General features: G+C 39.2%; 1 protein-coding gene across 17 annotated transcripts in view; it reads left to right on the forward strand.

Moving 5' to 3' along the window:
- The first annotated feature begins 10,794 nt into the window (after nucleotides 1-10,794).
- nrxn1a (neurexin 1a) overlaps nucleotides 10,795-19,709 on the forward strand; it is a 365,537-nt gene continuing 356,622 nt past the window's right edge. For 14 of the 17 annotated variants that reach the window (XM_049464531.1, XM_049464536.1, XM_049464546.1 and 11 more), the window contains exons 1-2: nucleotides 10,796-11,459; nucleotides 16,396-17,825. In XM_049464531.1, coding sequence (XP_049320488.1) covers nucleotides 17,114-17,825 — 712 coding nt within the window. In that variant the 5' untranslated portion in view covers nucleotides 10,796-11,459; nucleotides 16,396-17,113. Of the gene's footprint in view, nucleotides 11,460-16,395; nucleotides 17,826-19,709 lie in introns of all 17 variants that reach the window. The other 3 variants (XM_049464538.1, XM_049464545.1, XM_049464529.1) reach the window with 2 other exon arrangements.

Genomic DNA, 19,709 nt, shown 5'->3' on the forward strand with positions numbered 1-19,709 from the left:
ATTAGAAAAAAAAACAGAAGTTCAAAGTAATTGTGGGATTGTGGTTTATAGTGTACTTTTGTTTGAAGCGTCAGTTCAAGAGCACATATTGTTGTTTGGGGAAAGGAGTTTTGTAAGGTCTGTTATTAACCAAAAAATAAAATTTCAAACAAGAAAAGAATGAGTCACATGAAAGCCCCTTAGGAATGAGAGGCAATTTAATATATTTCCAAAATAGACTGATTTAAAAGTGATTTGTTGTTCCGTCATCATTCTGCGCTGGAGTCTGCTCAGAAAAAAATATCTTTCTAAGCTTTTCTTGCCAAATATTTGCTATAATTGCAGCAGAGCTATCTCCTTTCTCTGTATTAATTATAAAGGTCAGATCCGCAGGTGCTTTTAATAGAAAGATATGCGGTGTCTTCATTACATGGGCTGTATTAAATGACTTAATTGACTCGTGCTTAATTATCTTTCAGGGCAGACACGCAGTCAGAAGCAATGCACACAGCGTCTGTAAGGCAAATAAACATTATATTTATATATATTATCATCATCATCGTCTCCATCATTATCAGTGTTTTGAATGAAAAACCTAAGACCATGTTTTTTGAAATGAAACCTGCTTTCAGAGGCACTTGAACAGCAGCAGGTCTATAGACTCACTCTTTGTGGTTCTATCTGACTAGTCTTCGTTTGAATATGTTTATGTTTATGTTTGATGAAATCTCTCAAGTACCTCACAGAGCTGGGGAGTAAACACTCTGCAAGGCTTTATCAGAGAAATGATAGAAGAGTGAAGCGTGGTTGTGATGCACATCTGCGAAAATATATAAATATATTGGTGTTTTATTGAAGTGCAGTAAAAACACTAATGCTATTTTTCAGCAGCTATATGCTCACCCACACACAGCAGGGCTTTCCCAGGATTGCAGTAATTAATTGGCCTGCCCAGTTATCAGATTAATCACCAATTAATTGTTTTTTTGTATTATTTTAAAATGTTTTTCATTGTAGATTACTTTATTTTACAGACTATAAGGTGCACTGTATTCTAAGACGCACTATCAATGAAGGTCTAATTCCTGAAAAAAAACCTGTTTATTTTAAGGTAAGCAGCAGCGCTAGCCACGGTTAGCAGCAGTGCTTAGCAGCACTTAGCGCCTGACAGCACTACAGTGAGGAATCCTGAGTGTTCTGGTAACCCAGGGCTCTATAAGCTAGTGGTTTTATCCCACATAGCTTGTTTTAACACGGTAAACACTCAAACTACAGTCTGATATACTCACCTCTGAACAGTGAAAGAGCTAGCACTGCAGTTAGCAGCTAATGCTAACACTGCTCCAGTCTCGGTGCTGGAGACACTTCACTGAATCTTCCTTATAACGCTGTACTTCAGCAGAGTGGCTTTACTGCTCCTTAACACCTGACTGATAAAATTCATACATTCATACTATATTATAAGGTGCACTGTCGAGTTTTGGGAAAATGTAATTATTTTAAGTGCACCTTATAGTGCAGAAAATAGGGTAATACTACAGTCTAAACTATACTATGAAGAAAAACATATGGAATTATTTAGTAAAACTAGTAAAAAGTGTTAAACAAACCAGAATATGATTTATATTTTAGCTCTTTTTGCTTAGAGAGATGACAGTTTTGCACATTATGGCTGGATTTTCTCAGTCAGCTTTATGAGTCACCTGGAATTCAGGCTTTCAGTTAACAGCTGTGCTGAACTCATCAAGAGTTAATTACTTGAATTTCTTGTCTCTTAATTTGTTTAAGAGCATCAGTTGTAAAGTAGTGAAGAAGAAACATTTTAATAGCTTTGAAAGTATCCTCAAGTGCAGTCACTGCAAAAGACCATCAAAAACGTAATGATGAAACTGGCTCTCATCAGGACCACTTCAGGAAAGGAAGAGCAAGAGTTTTCTCTGTTGCACAGGATAAGTTCATTAGAGTTATAAGCTTCAGAAACCACTCAAGTTTAAGAGTATTTTGGTTTGTTTAACACTTTTAAGTTTATATCATAAATACATCATCTATACGTTGAAATTTCATCTATACGTTGAAATTTCTATTTATTTCATTTGGGGTATTTATCTTTAACTATTTTGTATATTCTATTTTTATTGTATTCCTTTATTGTACTTTTATCTATATATCTATTTAATAACAGCTCCTGGGTGTAAACTGGATCGTGAGATCACAATTTCGTTCCACCTCATGTACCACATAAGATGCGAATGACAATAAAATCTCCTTGAATCCTTGAATATGATTCATTATGTGTTCCTTCATAGTCTGGATCACTTCAGTATTCATTTATAATGTAGGAAAGAAAATAAAAATATGTGTTGATCTGGGAAGCTAATAATGTGTATGTTAAATGACCTCAGTAGAAAGTGGGGGTTTAGAGGCTTCGTATTAATAATACCAAACAAATTAAATCTTGGTTAAGCTGCACATCTGTGAGAATATACTGTTTTTATTGCTGTGCTTTTCTACTGAACACCTAACATTTAAACTAGGCAACAAAACAGCGTTGTCTCATGACATGTAAACAGAAGCGCCGCTAAATTCTCCCCTTAATTACTGTCTTAAAACTTCTCTGTATGAAATAATGATTGCCATATTTGGATGTTCTGTAATGACGAGGAAATGCTTATGCTGATGAAATAATGGCGGCGAGGAACACAATGAACAAGAAGTCAAATTAAGCTCATCAGAATTAATGGGTAACATCAACCGTACAAAGCTCCACGCAGAAGCATATAATTTAGAATTATACCCTGCGCTGATGATGGACTTTCAGACGAGGAATCGAGGACTGTTTCACGTCCTGGTATGAACTATAGCAAGTTCTCTTTCTGGTCGTCATAAAGAGAATGAAACTGACTCATTCTGGTCTTTCTCTGAGGATGACTGTACTCTGTCTGCTTCTCTACACTCAGTAAAATATTAACCGAGGGGCTCGTCTGACTTACAAACAGAAAACATGTCAGCATTAAATCACCCGTGTCAAACAACACGGTGCAGAACGATAAAGAAGAATTCAACAGACCATTTGTGCAAAAATAGCACATTTTTGCTTTAGTTATACATACTTTGTACCATCAGCAAATAGATTACATGTTTTCTTTTCATTGTGTTTCATTTTAATACTGCTTTAATTTGTATTATACAATCTTTTTTATTGTTTTCTTTAAAATTATTGCAAAGAAACTATGCAAAATGTTAAAACAACTAAATCATGCAGCCTAAAGATCATGGATCAAGTGAGTTTCTAAATTTCTCCAGATAAGTGCTTCCTCCCATGCCTTATTAGGGGTTACTTTTGGGTAGTGTACCTCCTGGTGAGAGATGGTTGACTGTTAGACAGGCCTATGACGTACTGTGACATTTTACCCAGTTGACAGACGTTGAAATGAGGCACATCATTGGACAGAGCCATACCTAGCTTTAGTTTGAGTAAAGCAGGTAGTTTCACACTTTTTCTGTGGACACTTTTGAGCCTTTATCAACTGATATTATTTGGTTTGAATCATCATATAAATATGTTTGAAGCACTAAAGGTAAATAAGATTGGTTGGGGAAGGAGATCTTACTTTTTTAGGTGTTTTTCTCAATGGGTTTCTTGCAGATTTAGCTTTACTGCACTTGGATATCATCACTTGTTGACTTTTAGACATGCCTATTACTTACTTCGACATTTGACCCAGTTGGCAGACATTGAAATGAGGCGCATCATTGGACAGAGAGATGCAGGATGGTCAATTTGAGTAATTTCCCACCATCTAGGTCATCCATCAACCAGCCATGGTCACCTGGATTGTTTCGAACTGGAAATGTATGTTTCCAGGTTCTGTTTGTCATCCAATAGCAGTCAATTACCAGATTCATCGCTTATTGAGAAATTTGGAAGCAGCCGGGACTCCAGCTTAAGCAACCTACAAGTATAGAGCAAGATCTACAGGCCCAACTGCAACACCTCGCCATACAGAACCTGTATGCCTCCATGCCCAACTGCATCTCATCCTATATTCAGACAAGAAGTGCCCAACAAGACATTATATATATATAGCCTCCTTAGTTATTGTAATATTGTAATCACCACCATTGCCCCAGTTCCGTTTCCACACCTCGGGCTGTCAGGTATAGAACACAACAGCATGCAAACAGTGTGCTGCAGCCATGGAAACAGGCAAGCTGGCTATTGCTCTATTAAACAGGTAATCACTGAGCTTCAGTAGTGTTCACTAACCATAGCTAGGTAATTTCCACCACCACTAGCGTAGTAGGGACAGGCATTGTAAGCCATTTCATCAATCAAGTGCAGCATTGATCTGTGTATAGCTAGGTTATCAAGGGAGATATCATTTGAGATAGCCACCTAAAGTGATCTGGACCAACTTTGTCCTGTTAAAACATGGTAATGTGTACTTATATCACACACAAGATAATTTCCTGAAATTATGCGTTAGTTTTACATCAGATGTTCCACTTCAGTGTTACATCAGTCTAAAGAATATTTACCCAAATTTCTGGGGATCATCTAGATGTTTTTTGGCAAATGTGAGATAGGCCGTTGTGTTCTTTTTGGTCAGCAGTGTTTTACCTTGAAATTCTCCCATGGAGATCATTTTCAGCCAATCTCTTATCTTTCTTATTATTGAACCATCAACACTGATCTAACTGAGGCTTTAGTGAGACCTGCAGTTCTTTAAATGTTGTTCTGGGTTCTTTTGTGACCTCATGGATGAGTTGTTCATGCCCTTTTGAAGTAATTTCGGTCGGCCGGTCATTCCTTGAAAGGTTCACCAGTGTTCCATGGAGTCCCAAAGCTTTAGAAATAAATTTGCAATCTTTTCCAGACTGATAGATGATCAATGACTTTGTTTTCTACATCTGTTTTGGAATTTCTTCAGAATTTCTCCAGAGCATAATGTGTTGTCTTTTGAGATCTTTTATCTGCTTCATGTTGTCAGACAGGTTCTATTTAAGTGATGTCTTGATTCTACAGGTCTGGGAGTATTCAGGCCTGGTTGTGGCTAGAGATATTTAACTTAGCTTTTCAAAAAGTGTGACTAATCACAGTTAATAATTAGTAGTACTGATTGTTCCTTTAATATCTGATGATAAATCCATAAATCCAGAAAATGTAATTCTTATCTGTGGTTTAAATTTGGTTTATACATGGTTTTGTTGTCATATATATGTACAGAAATGTGATTTATAGTTTCAGGAATGAGTCTGTAAGGGCCAGGCAGGGTGACTCTTGCCTCTGTGCCACTCTCGGCCTCTACAAATTGAAGCGTGCCAGCTCATACCAGGACCAGCGGAGCTAAAGCACTAAAACACCTCAGCTTTCACAGGTAGCGTGCGAGGGCCTGTTACACCAGTGTGTTTTGACATGCGGAGGGCCGAGTCACTGAAGTGCTCCACTCTACAGTAGAGCCAGCTGTTCCCCGGGGAGACGAGGTACACTTTTCCAGTTAAAAACAGAGGCAGGTTACCAGATAAAGAGCAGCTGTGTGTAGTAACTGACGGTGATCCTCCCTCTACCTGTAATTCTGTTTCTGCACAGTAGACTGGAATGTATGATACCGTATGATACTAAACTCTATGGATGAACATTTCTTTGAATAGCATTTTTAGAAGCATATTTGATTGCAGTTATAGTAAAACCTCAGTCATATTGGTCATCCTTTTTTTTATGGCCACTGCTTTTAACCTGTTCTGCAGGTCACAGGAAAATGCCATCAGCCTTTTGGAATGCAAGTTCCTCCTTCATGCCGTTTATGAGACGTGTTTATGAGAAGTACCGCAGCCTGTGATTACAGCCACAACACACACTCACATAGTTCACACACCATACACACTAAGAAAAGTAAGTACAGATTTGTACCTAAAAGAGAACAAAGCTTGTCTCTGGGGCTGTACCTTAAATTGAGGTACAAAAAAGTACCTTTCAGTGAAAGTCTTTTTTTGTACCCATGTTTTTTTTTTTTGTGCCAGTAAATATATATAAAATATATATAAAATATATATTGTTTATTAGTAGAGTGATACAGAATACTGAATGTACCCTTTGGCTGGTTAAATGGTACAAATTTGTACTTATTGCTGTTAGAAATTACTTTGTACTTTAAAGGGAACAAATCTGACCCTGTAAAGACCAATATTGTACCTTTGAGGGTACAATTATAAATTATAAGTGTACCTCTGAGTACAAAAAAGTACTCATATCGTGCCTCTGTTTTTTAGAGTGTAGAGATAGTAAGGCCCTATATTACACATTGTTCTACAATTATCTTAAAAAAGAAATTGTTGCAATTGATCGCAATGCTATTCAGAAGGTAGATGACAGTTATCAGAAACAATAAATACATTATATATATATACATTATTATACAGTGTTATTTTTTGTTTAAAAATTTAGTCTTACTCTTTTGACTTAAATGTTTAATATTTTAGTCATTTTTAGTCATTTAGTTATTATTAGTTTAATCCAAGTTTTAGTCAAATACACATCCTCCGATTGACTATTGCGCATGCGCACATCACGATGACGATGCTTAAACAGTATATATCGTGCAGCCCAGGTTAGGAGAGACGTGTCATCTGCTGGTGTTGGTCCACTGTGTTTTATTATCAAGTCTAAAGTCAGTGCAGTTTTGTTTTCCCGCAAAATCTTACAGCACTTCATGTATTCCTCTGCTGACTTTAACTTTTATGTAGGTGTGGATTTCATTTTCCAGCAGGACTTGGCACACTGCTCACACTGTCAAAAGTACCAATTGGTCTTAAATAATATAAAAATTTTCTGAGATACTGATATTTGGGTTATTTTTTTTTGGCTGTAAGCAATAATAATAATAATAATAATAATAATAATAATAATAATAATAATAATAATAATAATAATAATAATAATAATAATAATAATAAATTAACGCTTAAAATAGATCACTCTGTGTGCCACATTAAGTTAGTCTGGCAATTGGCAAATGCTATTTTTTTTTAGTCCTTAAGTTATTATTAGTTTTATCGTAGTTTTAGTCACAAAAGTTTAATTTAGTTACAAATTAAAAGTAAGTTGTCTTTATAACATAAAAATATTACATTTGCAATTTTAGTAATAAAGTTTTGCTATTTTAGATTTGATTTCAAGCTAACTTTCGTGTCTGTATGAACCATACACCGTTTTGTAGTTAAGTTTCAGTTCTGTTACAGTTTTTGTGGAACTACTTTTTGGCGGAAGGCACAGTTTTCCATATTAAAGCATATTCATTCTTAATTTTTTTTTAAGTTCTTTAATTTATTTTCTTTATTCATTTTGTAAAAAAAAAAAATGTTGTATAAAAGCAATAGAACTCTCGAGGTTGTGTGTTATCACGAATAACATCATTATTCATCATTATAACATCGTTATTCGTGATAACACACTCCCTCTCGTGTTCTATTGCTTAAATAATTAACAGAGATGGGAGAATTCAATGTGGCGCAGCTATGTTTTAATCTCTGGACAATAATAAAATTGATTTTTAATTGTTGAAGAATTAATCAATTTCATCGTAGTTTTCATTTTTAAGTATTTTTTTTCTATTTAGAAACGAACTCTGCTTTACGCACTGAAGTAGTGTGCAACCCAGCAACGTAGATGTCTCAGCATAGAGTTGTAGAGGTTCCTAAAGCTGTCCTGTGATGCGGTAGCACGTCTAATAGCATTACTGATAGCATGTCTAATAGCATTCCACACATTTTCTTTTGGGGACAGGTCTGGCGATACGTTTGGCTATATAACAGTATCAGTATGGGTTTTTAAGGCAAACTCTTAAGACTGCAGCAGTGTGTGGATGAGCATGGTCCTGTTGGAATGGTGAACCAGAGTGCGCACTCAAAAGAGATAGGGCCACTGGATGCAGGACCTTATTAACGATGCATGCAACACTTAAAGGCAAGTAATTAACTATATTTATCAACTGTATTGTGCAACCTCTCTTCTTGTATGCTGTTTTTCTACAGTATTTCCCAGAAATGATGTTGTATATGAGAGCATATGTCATATATAAAGGTAAAAACTGTTTTCTACATTATAATGATTCGGAAGAATGAACGGAAGAATTTGACCATTTCTGTCTCAGGAAGCCACTCAGGTGCTTGTGCAGTCTCTTGTCATCTCAAGACTTGACTACTGCAACTCTCTACTGGCTGGTCTTCCACTGAGAGCCACCAAACCACTACAATTAATTCAGAGCGCGGCAGCGCGGCAGCACAACTCGTCTTCAATCTTCCGAAGTTCAGTCATGTGACTCCTTTGCTGCGTTCCCTCCACTGGCTTCCTGTTGTCGCCCGCATCCGATTCAAAACCCTGACGCTGGCCTACAAGGCAAAAAACGGACCAGCACCTTCATACCTGATGGCGATGGTCAAAGCCAGATCTGCACCAAGAGCTCTTAGAGCTTCCAGTACGGCTCGGCTCGAACCTCCATCACTCAAAACACACAGAAAACAGACATCCAGACTCTTCTCTGTGCTGGCACCAAGGTGGTGGAATGAACTTCCACTGGATGTCAGAACAGCAGAGTCACTCACCGTCTTCAAACGTTGACTGAAGACACATCTTTTTAAAGAGTTCCTAAACTAAAGAAAAAAAAAAAAAAAAAAAGGTTCCTAGGGTTCTTAACATGATTAAGTTCTATGTATCTCTTGATCCTAGTATACAAACTAGCTCTGGATATCTTAAGTAACTTTGAAGCACTGTTGTAAGTCGCTCTGGATAAGGGCGTCTGCTAAATACCGTAAATGTAAATGTAAATGTTATAATGTGGGGGCGTTCAGGATTGGCCAGTAAAGGCAAAGGCCAGTAAGACTGAATGGAGCTATTGAACAACACAGAGCACAACATGCTTTACAGTGTGAACAATATCTCAAGGTTTCTCTCTTTCTATCTCTCTCTCTTTCTGTGCTTGTGACTTATTTTTGGTCACATTCGATTAATTAAACATTCCCAGTACTTACCTGCCATTATATAGGTTTACAGAGGCTGACTGATTTACAGGAGGCTCATGGTGCTCAAGGTTAACCAATAAACACCAGACCTACAGACTTCTACTCACTGCACTGTGGAATCACTCCTTCTCTGATCTTGTGAAGTACAGGGGTTGGACAATAAAACTGAAACACCTGCCATTGAAGTGTGGTTTAGTGAGGTTTCATGGCTAAATTGGAGCAGCCTGGTGGCCAATCTTCATTAATTGCACATTATTGCACCAGTAAGAGCAGAGTGTGAAGGTTCAATTAGCAGGGTAAAAGCACATGTTCTGCTCAAAATATTGCAATGCACACAACATTATGGGTGACATGCCAGAGTTCAAAAGAGGACAAATTGTTGGTGCACGTCTTGCTGGAGCATCTGTGACCAAGACAGCAAGTCTTTGTGATGCATCAAGAGCCACGGTATCCAGGGTAATGTCAGCATACCACCAAGAAGGACCCACCACATCCAACAGGATTAACTGTGGACGCTGTAAGAGGAAGCTGTCTGAAAGGGATGTTCGGATGCTAACCCGGATTGTATATAAAAAAAAAAACATAAAACCTCGGCTGATCCCAAATCACGGCAGAAATCAATGTGCACCTCAACTCTCCATGTTTCCACCAGAACAGTCCGTCAGGACAATAAATGATTGTGCTCTAAAACTAGGTGTGATAGGATGCAGCACCTGTGCAGTCCAGTCATGAAATTTCACTACTTGCTACTAAATATTCCACAGTCAACTGTCAGTGATATTATAACACAGTCCAACATCAGCATCTGACCTCACAAATGAGCTTTTGCAAGAATGGTCAAAAATTCCCATAAACACACTCTTAAACCATGTGGAAAGCCATCCCAGATAAATTGAAGCTGTTATAGCTGCAATAGCTGCATAATATTATAGTATTTCTTGTCTTTCTCCTGTGTTTCCCCTGTATTTATTCTGTGTTTCTCTTGTCTTTCTCCTGTGTCTCCTGTGTTTTTCACATCTTTCTCCTGCGTTTGTCATGTGTTTCTTTTTTGTTTCTCCGTTGCTTCTCCTGTGTTTCTCCTGCCTTTCTCTTGTGTTTCTCCTGTGTTTCTCCCGTTTTTAATGATTTTCTCATGCCTTTCTCCTATTTTACCCCTGTATTTCTCATGTGTTTCCCCTTTGTCTCTTCTGTGTTTCCATAGTCTTTCTCATGTGTTTCTCTTGTCTTTCTTCTGTCTTTCTCGTGTTTTTCTCTTGTTTTCCCCTAGGTTTCCTCTGTTTTTCTGCTATGTTTCTCTTGTATTTATTCTGTGTTTCCCCTGTGTTTTTTTCCTGTTTCTCATGTGTTTCTCATAGTTTTTCCTCTGTCTTTCCCCTGTGTTTCTCCTGTGTTTCTCTAGTTTTTCCCCTGTCTTTCCCCTGTATTTCTCCTGTGTTTCTCCTGTGTTTCTCCTGTATATCTCCTGTCTTTCCCCTGTGTTTCTCCTGTGTTTCTCCTGTGTTTCTCCTGTATATCTCCTGTCTTTCCCCTGTGTTTCTCCTGTCTTTCCACTGTTTCTCTTGTCGTTATTCTGTGTTTCTCCTGTATTTCTCTTATGTTTCTCCAGTCTGTAATCACCAGTGTGAGTAGGTAGGTAGGTAGGTGAGGGCAGCAGTGGTTGGCCGGGGCGCGCTGTGCCTCTTCAGCACCTTGGAGAGCTCCGCGCTGCTCGCGCTGCTCCGCGCTGCTGCAGTCCCGCCCCGCCCCGCCCGTCTCCGGCTGAAGGGGGCGGCCACGTGACGCCATGTCTCCGGGGCTGACGGTCGGTCCCTGACAGAGCTGAGCTCACAAACACATCGCACCTTTTTCCTCGCAGCGAACAAACGGCCAGCGACCGTCCTTCCTCCTCCTCTCTTCCTCCTCCTCCTCTTCTTCTTCTCCTCCTCCTTCTTCTCTCTCTTCTTTTTTTCTCTTTCTGTTTTCTCCCGTGTTTTTCGAGGCGCAGCGCTCGTGCCTGTAGTGTCTGTAGCTGCTGCGGTAGAAGAAGGAGGACTGGGCGCTGGGTTTGGTTGGTGCTGAGCTTGACTGGAGGCTGAGGGCTGGAGGCTGAATGATGCTGCTGGTGCTGCTGCTGCTGCTGCTGCATCCATCCGTGTCTCTGCTGAGAATCGAGTGAATCTGAATTGAATCGTTGATTCATTTGGGAGTCTTTTTTATTTGTTGTGTTGTTTGTACGTTTTTTTTAAGGGGATTTGAAAAGGTTAGGCGATTGCTGATTTATTTATTTTTTCAGTTTTCCTTTTTTTCTCCCCAATTTTGCTCTCTAAACTGATGCAGTGATTTTTTTTTTATTATTTAATTTTTTGGTGAACAAAGAGAGCCTGTAAAAATCAAGTCGATGCGGAAGCCATCAGCGAGCTCCTTCAGTGAGGCTGGTCGATCGAGGGGGGACTAGCCTACATGATGATGGTGCTTCTTTCAAGGTAAAGATAACCAAGGAATCACTCTTACATTTTTCTGTCTCTCTATCTGTCTTTCTGTCTGAGTTGGCTTGATGTTTTAATTGTCCATCATTGAAAAACCTAAAAACCCAAAAATGTATTCAGAGTCTTATTCAGGTGAGGCTTCTCCTGTACTATATATATATGTATATATATGTATCGGTTGGGCTGTATATAGTCGGTCTCTCTTGCATTGCATTGCATTACATACTAGTGGTGTTGGTAATGATGGTATTATTATGGGTATTAGTGGTTTTATTGATGGTAAAATTGGTGGTAGTGTTGGTGGGATGGTGAATGTATTCATGTATTCATCTCAGTGCCTGGGCAGGTTCTAGCTCACAGTTTTGTTGAGTTATTTTTGGTGCATTTTGCTGATTGCTTATTTGTATTTTTGTGCCCAGATCGTACCGTATGGTATTTATATATTTATATTTATATATTTATAGCGTACAGCATCTCACAGACAGAGGTGTGCAATGCTTTGGGCACCTCTCTCACCCTTTTTCTCTCTCTTTTTCTCACTCTCTCTCTCTCTCACTCCGTCTCTCTCTGTCGAAAGGAAGCGATGGCTGATAATTGGCTAAGCTCTGCGCATCCATCTGACTCATCCATCTACATCTGCACTCACTGATCAAAGGGAACGCGTTCACATTTAGATTGTCTTCCTCCTTAAGAGGTTCGTGCGTATGGTGAATATTGAGAATATTGATAGATAATGGTGAATTGATGAGTTAATGATTCACCTCTAGGTAATCCAGGTCTTGGTGGGTATCATTAGTAGAGTATGTAGCTCATATAGATGTATCATTGGTTCATAGTGCAGTTCAGAGTTAGTTTGTGGGGTTTCTGTTGTAAATTACAATGTTTCACAATGGTTTATGGTACCATAGCCAATGCCAGGTGTGGGATAGAGGGGTATAAAGCTCAGTAAAGCCCACTAAAGCCCTCCAGTATTGAGTTGTGGAGCAGTGGAATTGTGTATATATATATATATATATATATATATATATATATATATATATATAATTGTGGAATACTGTGATTGGGATTAATTGCATTGTGTTGGATAGGGATCAACCAATAACACTCGTATCTCATATCAGTTCTTCCTCTAATTCAGAATCTTCTTCAGAGTCTTTCTTTGGACAGTAGAAACCTGTACATAAGCAGGATAATTTGTCTTGATTTTAGAAGAAAATAGGTAAAAGGTGCCCCAAGGTTTTGTTTAATTGGTACAGTTTATTAGCTACATCTGCGAATCAAACATTAGCACAAGCACTATAGCTGTCAGTTGGAATCGTGGATGATAATTGGCTAAAATCTGTGTATCTGGTGCATCTGGCTCATTTGGCTCTTCCATTGACATACACTGATCAAAGGAACCCATTTACATTGTGGTCTTCTTCCTTTAAGGCATGTGTGCAGGGTGAAGAGATAATAGATGATAGATAGGAGGATGATGAGTTGATGGGTTGCCTCAAGGAAATCATCAATAGTCTTTAGTCAATAGCTGTGTTGTTGTTTTTTTCTTTTCTCACATGGTGCAGTCAGTTCAGCATTGGTTCATGGTGCTAGTAGTGCTAGTACTTGTGGTGCTTGTGGTGGTGGTGTTGGAGATGGTTTTGGAGATGGAGGAGGGGGGGGGTGGAAGCAGTATTTCACGTTTCTCGTTTCTGCTGTAGGCTAATTCAGCTTCAGTGTCAGCCATTAAACATACCGCTGCACCGCCGCCGTTATTGTGCTATGGTGGTGTACCACCACCTCGTATATAATGGCATGGCACATCCCAGTCTTCACCCAGTATTTTATTAGACCAGTCCAACTGGGATCTGTGCAAACAGAGCTTACAGGCTGGAGTGATTGGTTAGGCTGTAGCTGACAGACAGCCTGGGGGCTCCACAGCAGCAGGGCATTAATACTGAAACATCTCGACCCCCCCCCCCCTTCCCTTCCCTTTCCTTCCCTTTCCTTCCCTTCTTCCTATCTCTGCTCCAACTACCACCCCCTACCACCACAACCACCATCACACCATCATAAACCACCACCACCACCATCAACACCATATACCACCACTGCTATCAGCCACCACCACACTCTCAGTACACTCTCATTCTCTTTATGGTACTATACTACAGTCCAGGCTCCAGGGTCTGGGGTTCAAGACTCGAGAAGATATGAGAAGAAAGAGATGCAGGAAGAGATAGAGATAAAGAAAGAGAGATAAAGATGGGTATAAAAGAGGAGGACATGTCTCCTCCCTCCTTCACGCCCACGTGTTGTGTCAAAGGGCGAGATTCTGTCCCGAGGGCTCCAGCTAAAAAAAAAAAAAAAACGTGTAGAAAAGAAAAAAATGGTGAGGTAAAGTGCAGCGTGTGCAGGCGTGTATATATATATGGGTTTCTGTTTAGTGTGCACGAGAGAGAGAGAGAGAGAGTGTTAGAGAGAGAGAGAGAGAGAGAGAGAGAGAGAGAGAGAGTGAGAGAGAGAGAGAGAGAGAGAGAGAGAGAGAGAGAAACACGATACAGTGACGCATTTGGGATTTGCCATATTGTGACTCTTGCAGAAGATAAGGTTGCCAGTTAACCCTTCCCTTTCTTTCCTTTTTTTAAAGCAGTACTGCAATAAATACAAACTTTAAGAACAAGTATTATATATATTAATGAATATTAATGTCTTAAACCCTAGGCTTATATGATAGTTAATACCTTTAGGGCATATTATTCAGTAGGTACTAGAAATGATGATGCTAAGCATACATTTTCAGGTATGTGCTGATGTAACGTTGCAATATTTTTTTGTTATGCAATAGCAATATTAAAAATACACCAATTTTTATCTCAAAATTTTGCCAGATGACTTCAATGACCCAGCATGTCATGATATTATTAATGCAATGCATTGTATATCAATGACTGAAGTAAAATAAATGGTGTATAATTGTAATAGTATATAAATACATTTATCTGATAGATATTATAATGAAAAATGAGAAAAGTGTAAATTTTACGGTGTATTATCAAGCAACAGAAAAGGTTTTAAACAGGTAATGTGACGTTGCACAGAATATTGGAAGTCTATTCTGTGTACAGTGCAATAAAATGATGTGCAGCCCTAAAATACAGAGTACTAACTGTTATATCTACTGTATTTATAGTGCACTATATGTTTTATAGATTTTATTTTAGTAAAGGCAGAGTTCTGTATCCCTAGAAAGATTAATACGCTTGAAAGAACAACATTTATTAGTGGAGTTAATAGTGGAGTTATGGAAAAACACAAAAAAATGTATCAATATCTGTATCGACGCAATACCCACAGCACATATAATGTAAGGCAAATAATGTATGTGTCCCAATTGCATACTTATAGTGTAACTAATTACTAACACTAACTCGTTTTTAAATGTGTACTTTGTGAGATATCTACAATTTATATTCAGAACCAGGGTTTTTACGATTGACATTGTTATCCCAAAATGCTAACTTTCTGTTATGCTAATATTTTGTGTTCTGACCTGACTCAAAGGTTTCAAGGATTCAAGGAGATTTTTATTGTCATTCGCATCACATGTGGTACATGAGGTGGAACGAAATTGTGATCTCACAATCCAGTTTTACACCCAAAGAGCTGTTATTAATAGATATGTAGATAAAAAAAAGAATACAATAAAAGAAATAGAATATACAAAATAGATAGATAAATATCCCAAAGAATAAAAAAAATAAATAGAGAGTAGAAGGTTCAGCAACATGAAGTCCAGAGTGCAAGTGTGCTATAGCAGCATGATAATGTGAATTAGAGCAGTGGAGATAAAGTGTCTCAGTGCAAGTAAAGTGACCATGTTGGTAAACAGTAAACAGTAATTTGTCCTTGGTGTCAGTGCAGTGTGTTGTTAAGTGGAGTTTAAGAGTCTTACAGCTTCCGGAATGAAGCTGTTTCTGAGTCTTGTTGTTTTGCACTTAATGCTCCGCAGCCTCCGGCCTGAGGGGAGTGGGACAAAAAGTGCGTGTGCTGGATGGGTGGGATCCTTCCTGATGCAGGTGGCCCTTTTCCTGCATCTGGAGGTGTAAATGTCTGTGGTGCAATCTGCAGTATTATGATTAGTATACAGTATAGTCTATGCCATGAAACTGAATCTGGCCCGTGAGGTTGTTTGTTTAAACTATAACGAACGATAATGAAAAAAAAAAATCTAATAAAATGCCTCTCTGGTGAGCTTTTGTTTACATCCCTCCCCTGACTCTCTGTCCGTCGCGTTCAGCGTGACGTTATTTTCCGCACTTTCTCGTTTTTCCGCTCGTTCTTGGGCTCCCTATCTCCTTATAATAGTGGTGTTTTTTTTTTTTGCGGCCGTGTCCCAATTCACTAGCTGGTGCAGCGGTGGCGTATTGGAGCGCGACCCTGACGACACGGGTTCGAGTGGAGCCAGAGAGAGCAAGGCCAGTTGTGCTCTCTCAGGGCTCCGGCTGCTAGTGGCAAGCTGCATGACTGGGATGTCCTGATCATAGAATAAAACATATTCTGGTTTGTTTAACACTTTCAGTTTAAGGATTAATTTGGCATGTGTCCCTGTAGTGCTTTAATATAGTCTTTAAAATTAAATTTACAATGCAAAAATATACATGATGGTATTGTATATATGTAGAAAGCAAACACAAAAGCACACAAAAAAACAATACTGCATTGTCCATATTTTCCTAAAATACAGTGCAGCTCTATTATTAATATATCTAAACAATGTTATGATTTGGATTTATGAAACTAAATCATGGCTAATAAATGCATATTAACCCAAAGCCTAGTCTAAGCTAACCACCCAGTTTTATTTTTTGTTTTGTGTAATTTTGTGTAACTTGTGCCTGAACTCTTTAATCCATCATAAATTAAAACCCTTGTTTCTCATTCTTCTTTGCAGATTGCGGATCAATACGTCAGAGTGGATGTGATTAGAAGGTTTGTGAGCGGTGAAGGCCCTGCGAGGGCCGGCGTATTAACCCCACTCTGAGAAGGGTTTAGGGTTTTTTTTCCCTCCTTTCCTCCGTCTTCTTCTTCTTTTTTTTCTGTCCACCCAACGCTTCGGCCGGCGCAATGACTGTGAATTAAGCTACGCTCGTCGAGACCCGTGGCCGCCTGGTGCGCTCAGAAGTGTCCTGTTAAGAGTGTACTGGAACATCACTTTCGTGTGATGGAGACCGTGATGATGAAAAAGGGCCAGAGTGTAGCTTAGCATTTTAGCATAGCAGCAGTGACTGGAGAGGGTTTTAGTTGAGCGCATAGCTTTAGTGTAGTCTAGTTGAAATATATCGCATAGTCTTATTTTTCTCTAATTTCAGATATAATTTGAATATGTTATGATATTCTTGGCTGCATATCTACACTACGTTAAATATGACTAGGCCCTAGCACAGGCCTTCATGTCTCTTTATCAGTGTAGAACAATGAATAAAGCCAAATTAGCCCAAATTATCTGCTGCAGCCCCATCTTTCCCATAGAAGCCATTCCTGTTTTAGGACTGGAACTCTAAAATTATCAGTATAAATATATATATATATATATATATATATACATATATTGCATTTTTTGTAGCTTAGTTCTATTCTATTCATCCTTTTGATCCAAAACTCGATCCACCATGAGCTTCTCCATGCGTAACGGCGCGCACTTGATTTGGATAGGCCTGCTGGTTTGCTGCTTGGTCGACATAGGGGCGAGCATGGAGTTCACCGGCGCCGAAGGCCAGTGGGCGCGGTTCCCCATGTGGAACGCCTGCTGTGAGAGCGAGATGAGCTTCAACATGAAAACGAAGAGCTCGCACGGACTCTTAGTGTACTTCGACGACGAGGGATTCTGCGACTTCTTGGAACTGCTCATCCACAACGGTAGAATCAGCTTGCGCTTCTCGATCTTCTGCGCCGAGCCGGCCACGGTGCTGTCCGACACCGCCGTCAACGACAGCCGCTGGCACGCCGTCACGGTGCGCAGGAATTTCAAAAACACTACGCTAGTGGTGGACGACGAGATCAAGTGGGTGGAAGTGAAGTCCAAACGGAGGGACATGACGGTTTTTAGTCCTATGTTCTTAGGGGGGATACCTCCAGAACTGCGCTCCGTAGCCTTGCGCCTGACGTCCGCCTCCATCAAAGACCAAGTTCCCTACAAAGGATGGATAACCAATTTGAAGGTGAACGACTCTGAGCCGGCGATAGTCAGCAGCGACGGGATCACCAGCAACGTTTGCGAAGCCGACCACGTTTGCCTGAACGGAGGAGTCTGCAGCATCGTCAACGACCAGCCCATCTGCGACTGCTCCGAGACCGGCTTCCAGGGGAAGGACTGCAGTGAAGGTAAGAGGCCTGGATTCGTCGACTCTGTTTTGTTTAGGAAACTGTTTGATTAAATGTCCTTTTTTATTTGTTCCTGAAACATAGCCCTCGTTTTTCGTTTTTCCGTACTTTTCTTTGTCTGTTCCCTTCTTTTTTGAAACATCTATCTGCACTGGTATCGTACCAGAAAGAAAAGTGCATGCTACATCATGTCTGTTCCAGGCCTTCCACCGTGGCTACGGGCCACGTTACATCACCTGATTAGATTAGCGCTCTAGCAGCGCAGACTGTTGTTCGCAGCAGCGAAAGGCCGCAGCAGCGCAGGGGAAATAAGATGTTTTATTGCCGCGTTTTAGCCGGCACTTCCAGAGCACCCACAAAAGACCATAATCACATTCCTTAAAGAAGAGATAATATCACCATGAAGCAGCTCTGGTGCTTTTAGATGACTGCAGCACATTCGCTCGCCGTGCTGCTCGTTCAGTCAGAACCTCCGCAGGCCTGCAGGATCCTCGCTGGTGTCGTCGTCGTAGAAGAAACTAATTTTTAGATAGGCAGCTGGTTTGTGTAGAGTAGATGTGAGTAGGTGTGAAGTGTGTTAGGAAATCGGAGAATGCAGAATCTTGGAAATCATAGAAATACAGTATATATACACATCTATACAGCTCTGGAAAGAAATATGAGACCACTTCAGTTTATAAAGTCTAAAATCAGTTTCTCTAGTTTTGCTATTTATATGTATATGATTGAGTAAATTTGAGTAGAACTTGAGTAAAAATATCGTATATAGAGCATTTATTTGCAGAAAATGAGAAATGGCTAAAACATGAAAAAAGATGCAGAGCTTTCAGACCTCAAATAATGCAAAAAAAAAAAAAAACAAGTATATATTCCTGAACAGTTACAAGTTTTACGAGTTCAGAAATCAATATTTGGTGGAATAACCCTGTTTTTAATCACAGTTTTCATGCATCTTGGCATGTTCTCCTCCACCAGTCTTACGCACTGCTTTTGGATAACTTTATGCCTTTACTCCTGGTGCAAAAATTCAAGCAGTTCAGCTTGGTTTTATTGCTTCGATCATCTAATCTTCAGCAATCTTCCTCTTGATTATATTGCAGAGGTTTTCAAATTGGTAAAATTAGAAAAACTCATCATTTTAAGTGGTCTCTATTTTTTACAGAGCTGTATATATATATTATAGATATATATATATATATCTATAACCGCGTTGTAATATAAAACACATAAAGCAGATGGGACTAATTGACCATAGACTGTTGAATGGCACTTATACTAACAGAGAGCAAGCATTGTGTTCAGCTCGTTGCTGTTTGGCTGTCAGACCCTCAGGCTGGTTCTTTTTTGTCCTCAGTATGTAACTGTTCCGATTGGTTTCTTACTTTAACTCCTCCCCTTTCTCTCACCCATTTGGTGTCAGATTTCATTGTTTTTAAGGTTTTTTTCCCATCCTCTCCCTTATTTCTCCTTTTGACAATCCAAAATCATAGTTCATATGGCTGTTGATTGATTTTGTGGAATTCCTAGATTTCGTCTCAGGCTTATATGATATAACGTGGCCTAAGAAATACAAACCCATAAAGTATATTTGTGTCCATATAAATCCGAATGCAGAGAAAACATGGAATATATAAACTGTAATTTAAACTGAAAATTAGTAATACAGCATTGTAGCTATCATGCTGTCAGTGCCATCATTCACACACTGAAGGTTAACACCATTAGCATCAAAATGCTAATGCTACAAAACAAGTAGCTGAGAGTTATTAGCTTTATTGATCATTTTGATTCTCAGATTGACAGAAAAGATTAAAGTGCTGACTGTGTGTGAAACACAGTGTAACTGGCTTTGTGTGAAACACAGTGTAACTGGCTGTGGGTTTC

The sequence above is a fragment of the Astyanax mexicanus genome, chromosome 15, assembly GCF_023375975.1.
Source record: "Astyanax mexicanus isolate ESR-SI-001 chromosome 15, AstMex3_surface, whole genome shotgun sequence".
In the NCBI taxonomy this organism is placed as follows: domain Eukaryota; kingdom Metazoa; phylum Chordata; class Actinopteri; order Characiformes; family Acestrorhamphidae; genus Astyanax; species Astyanax mexicanus.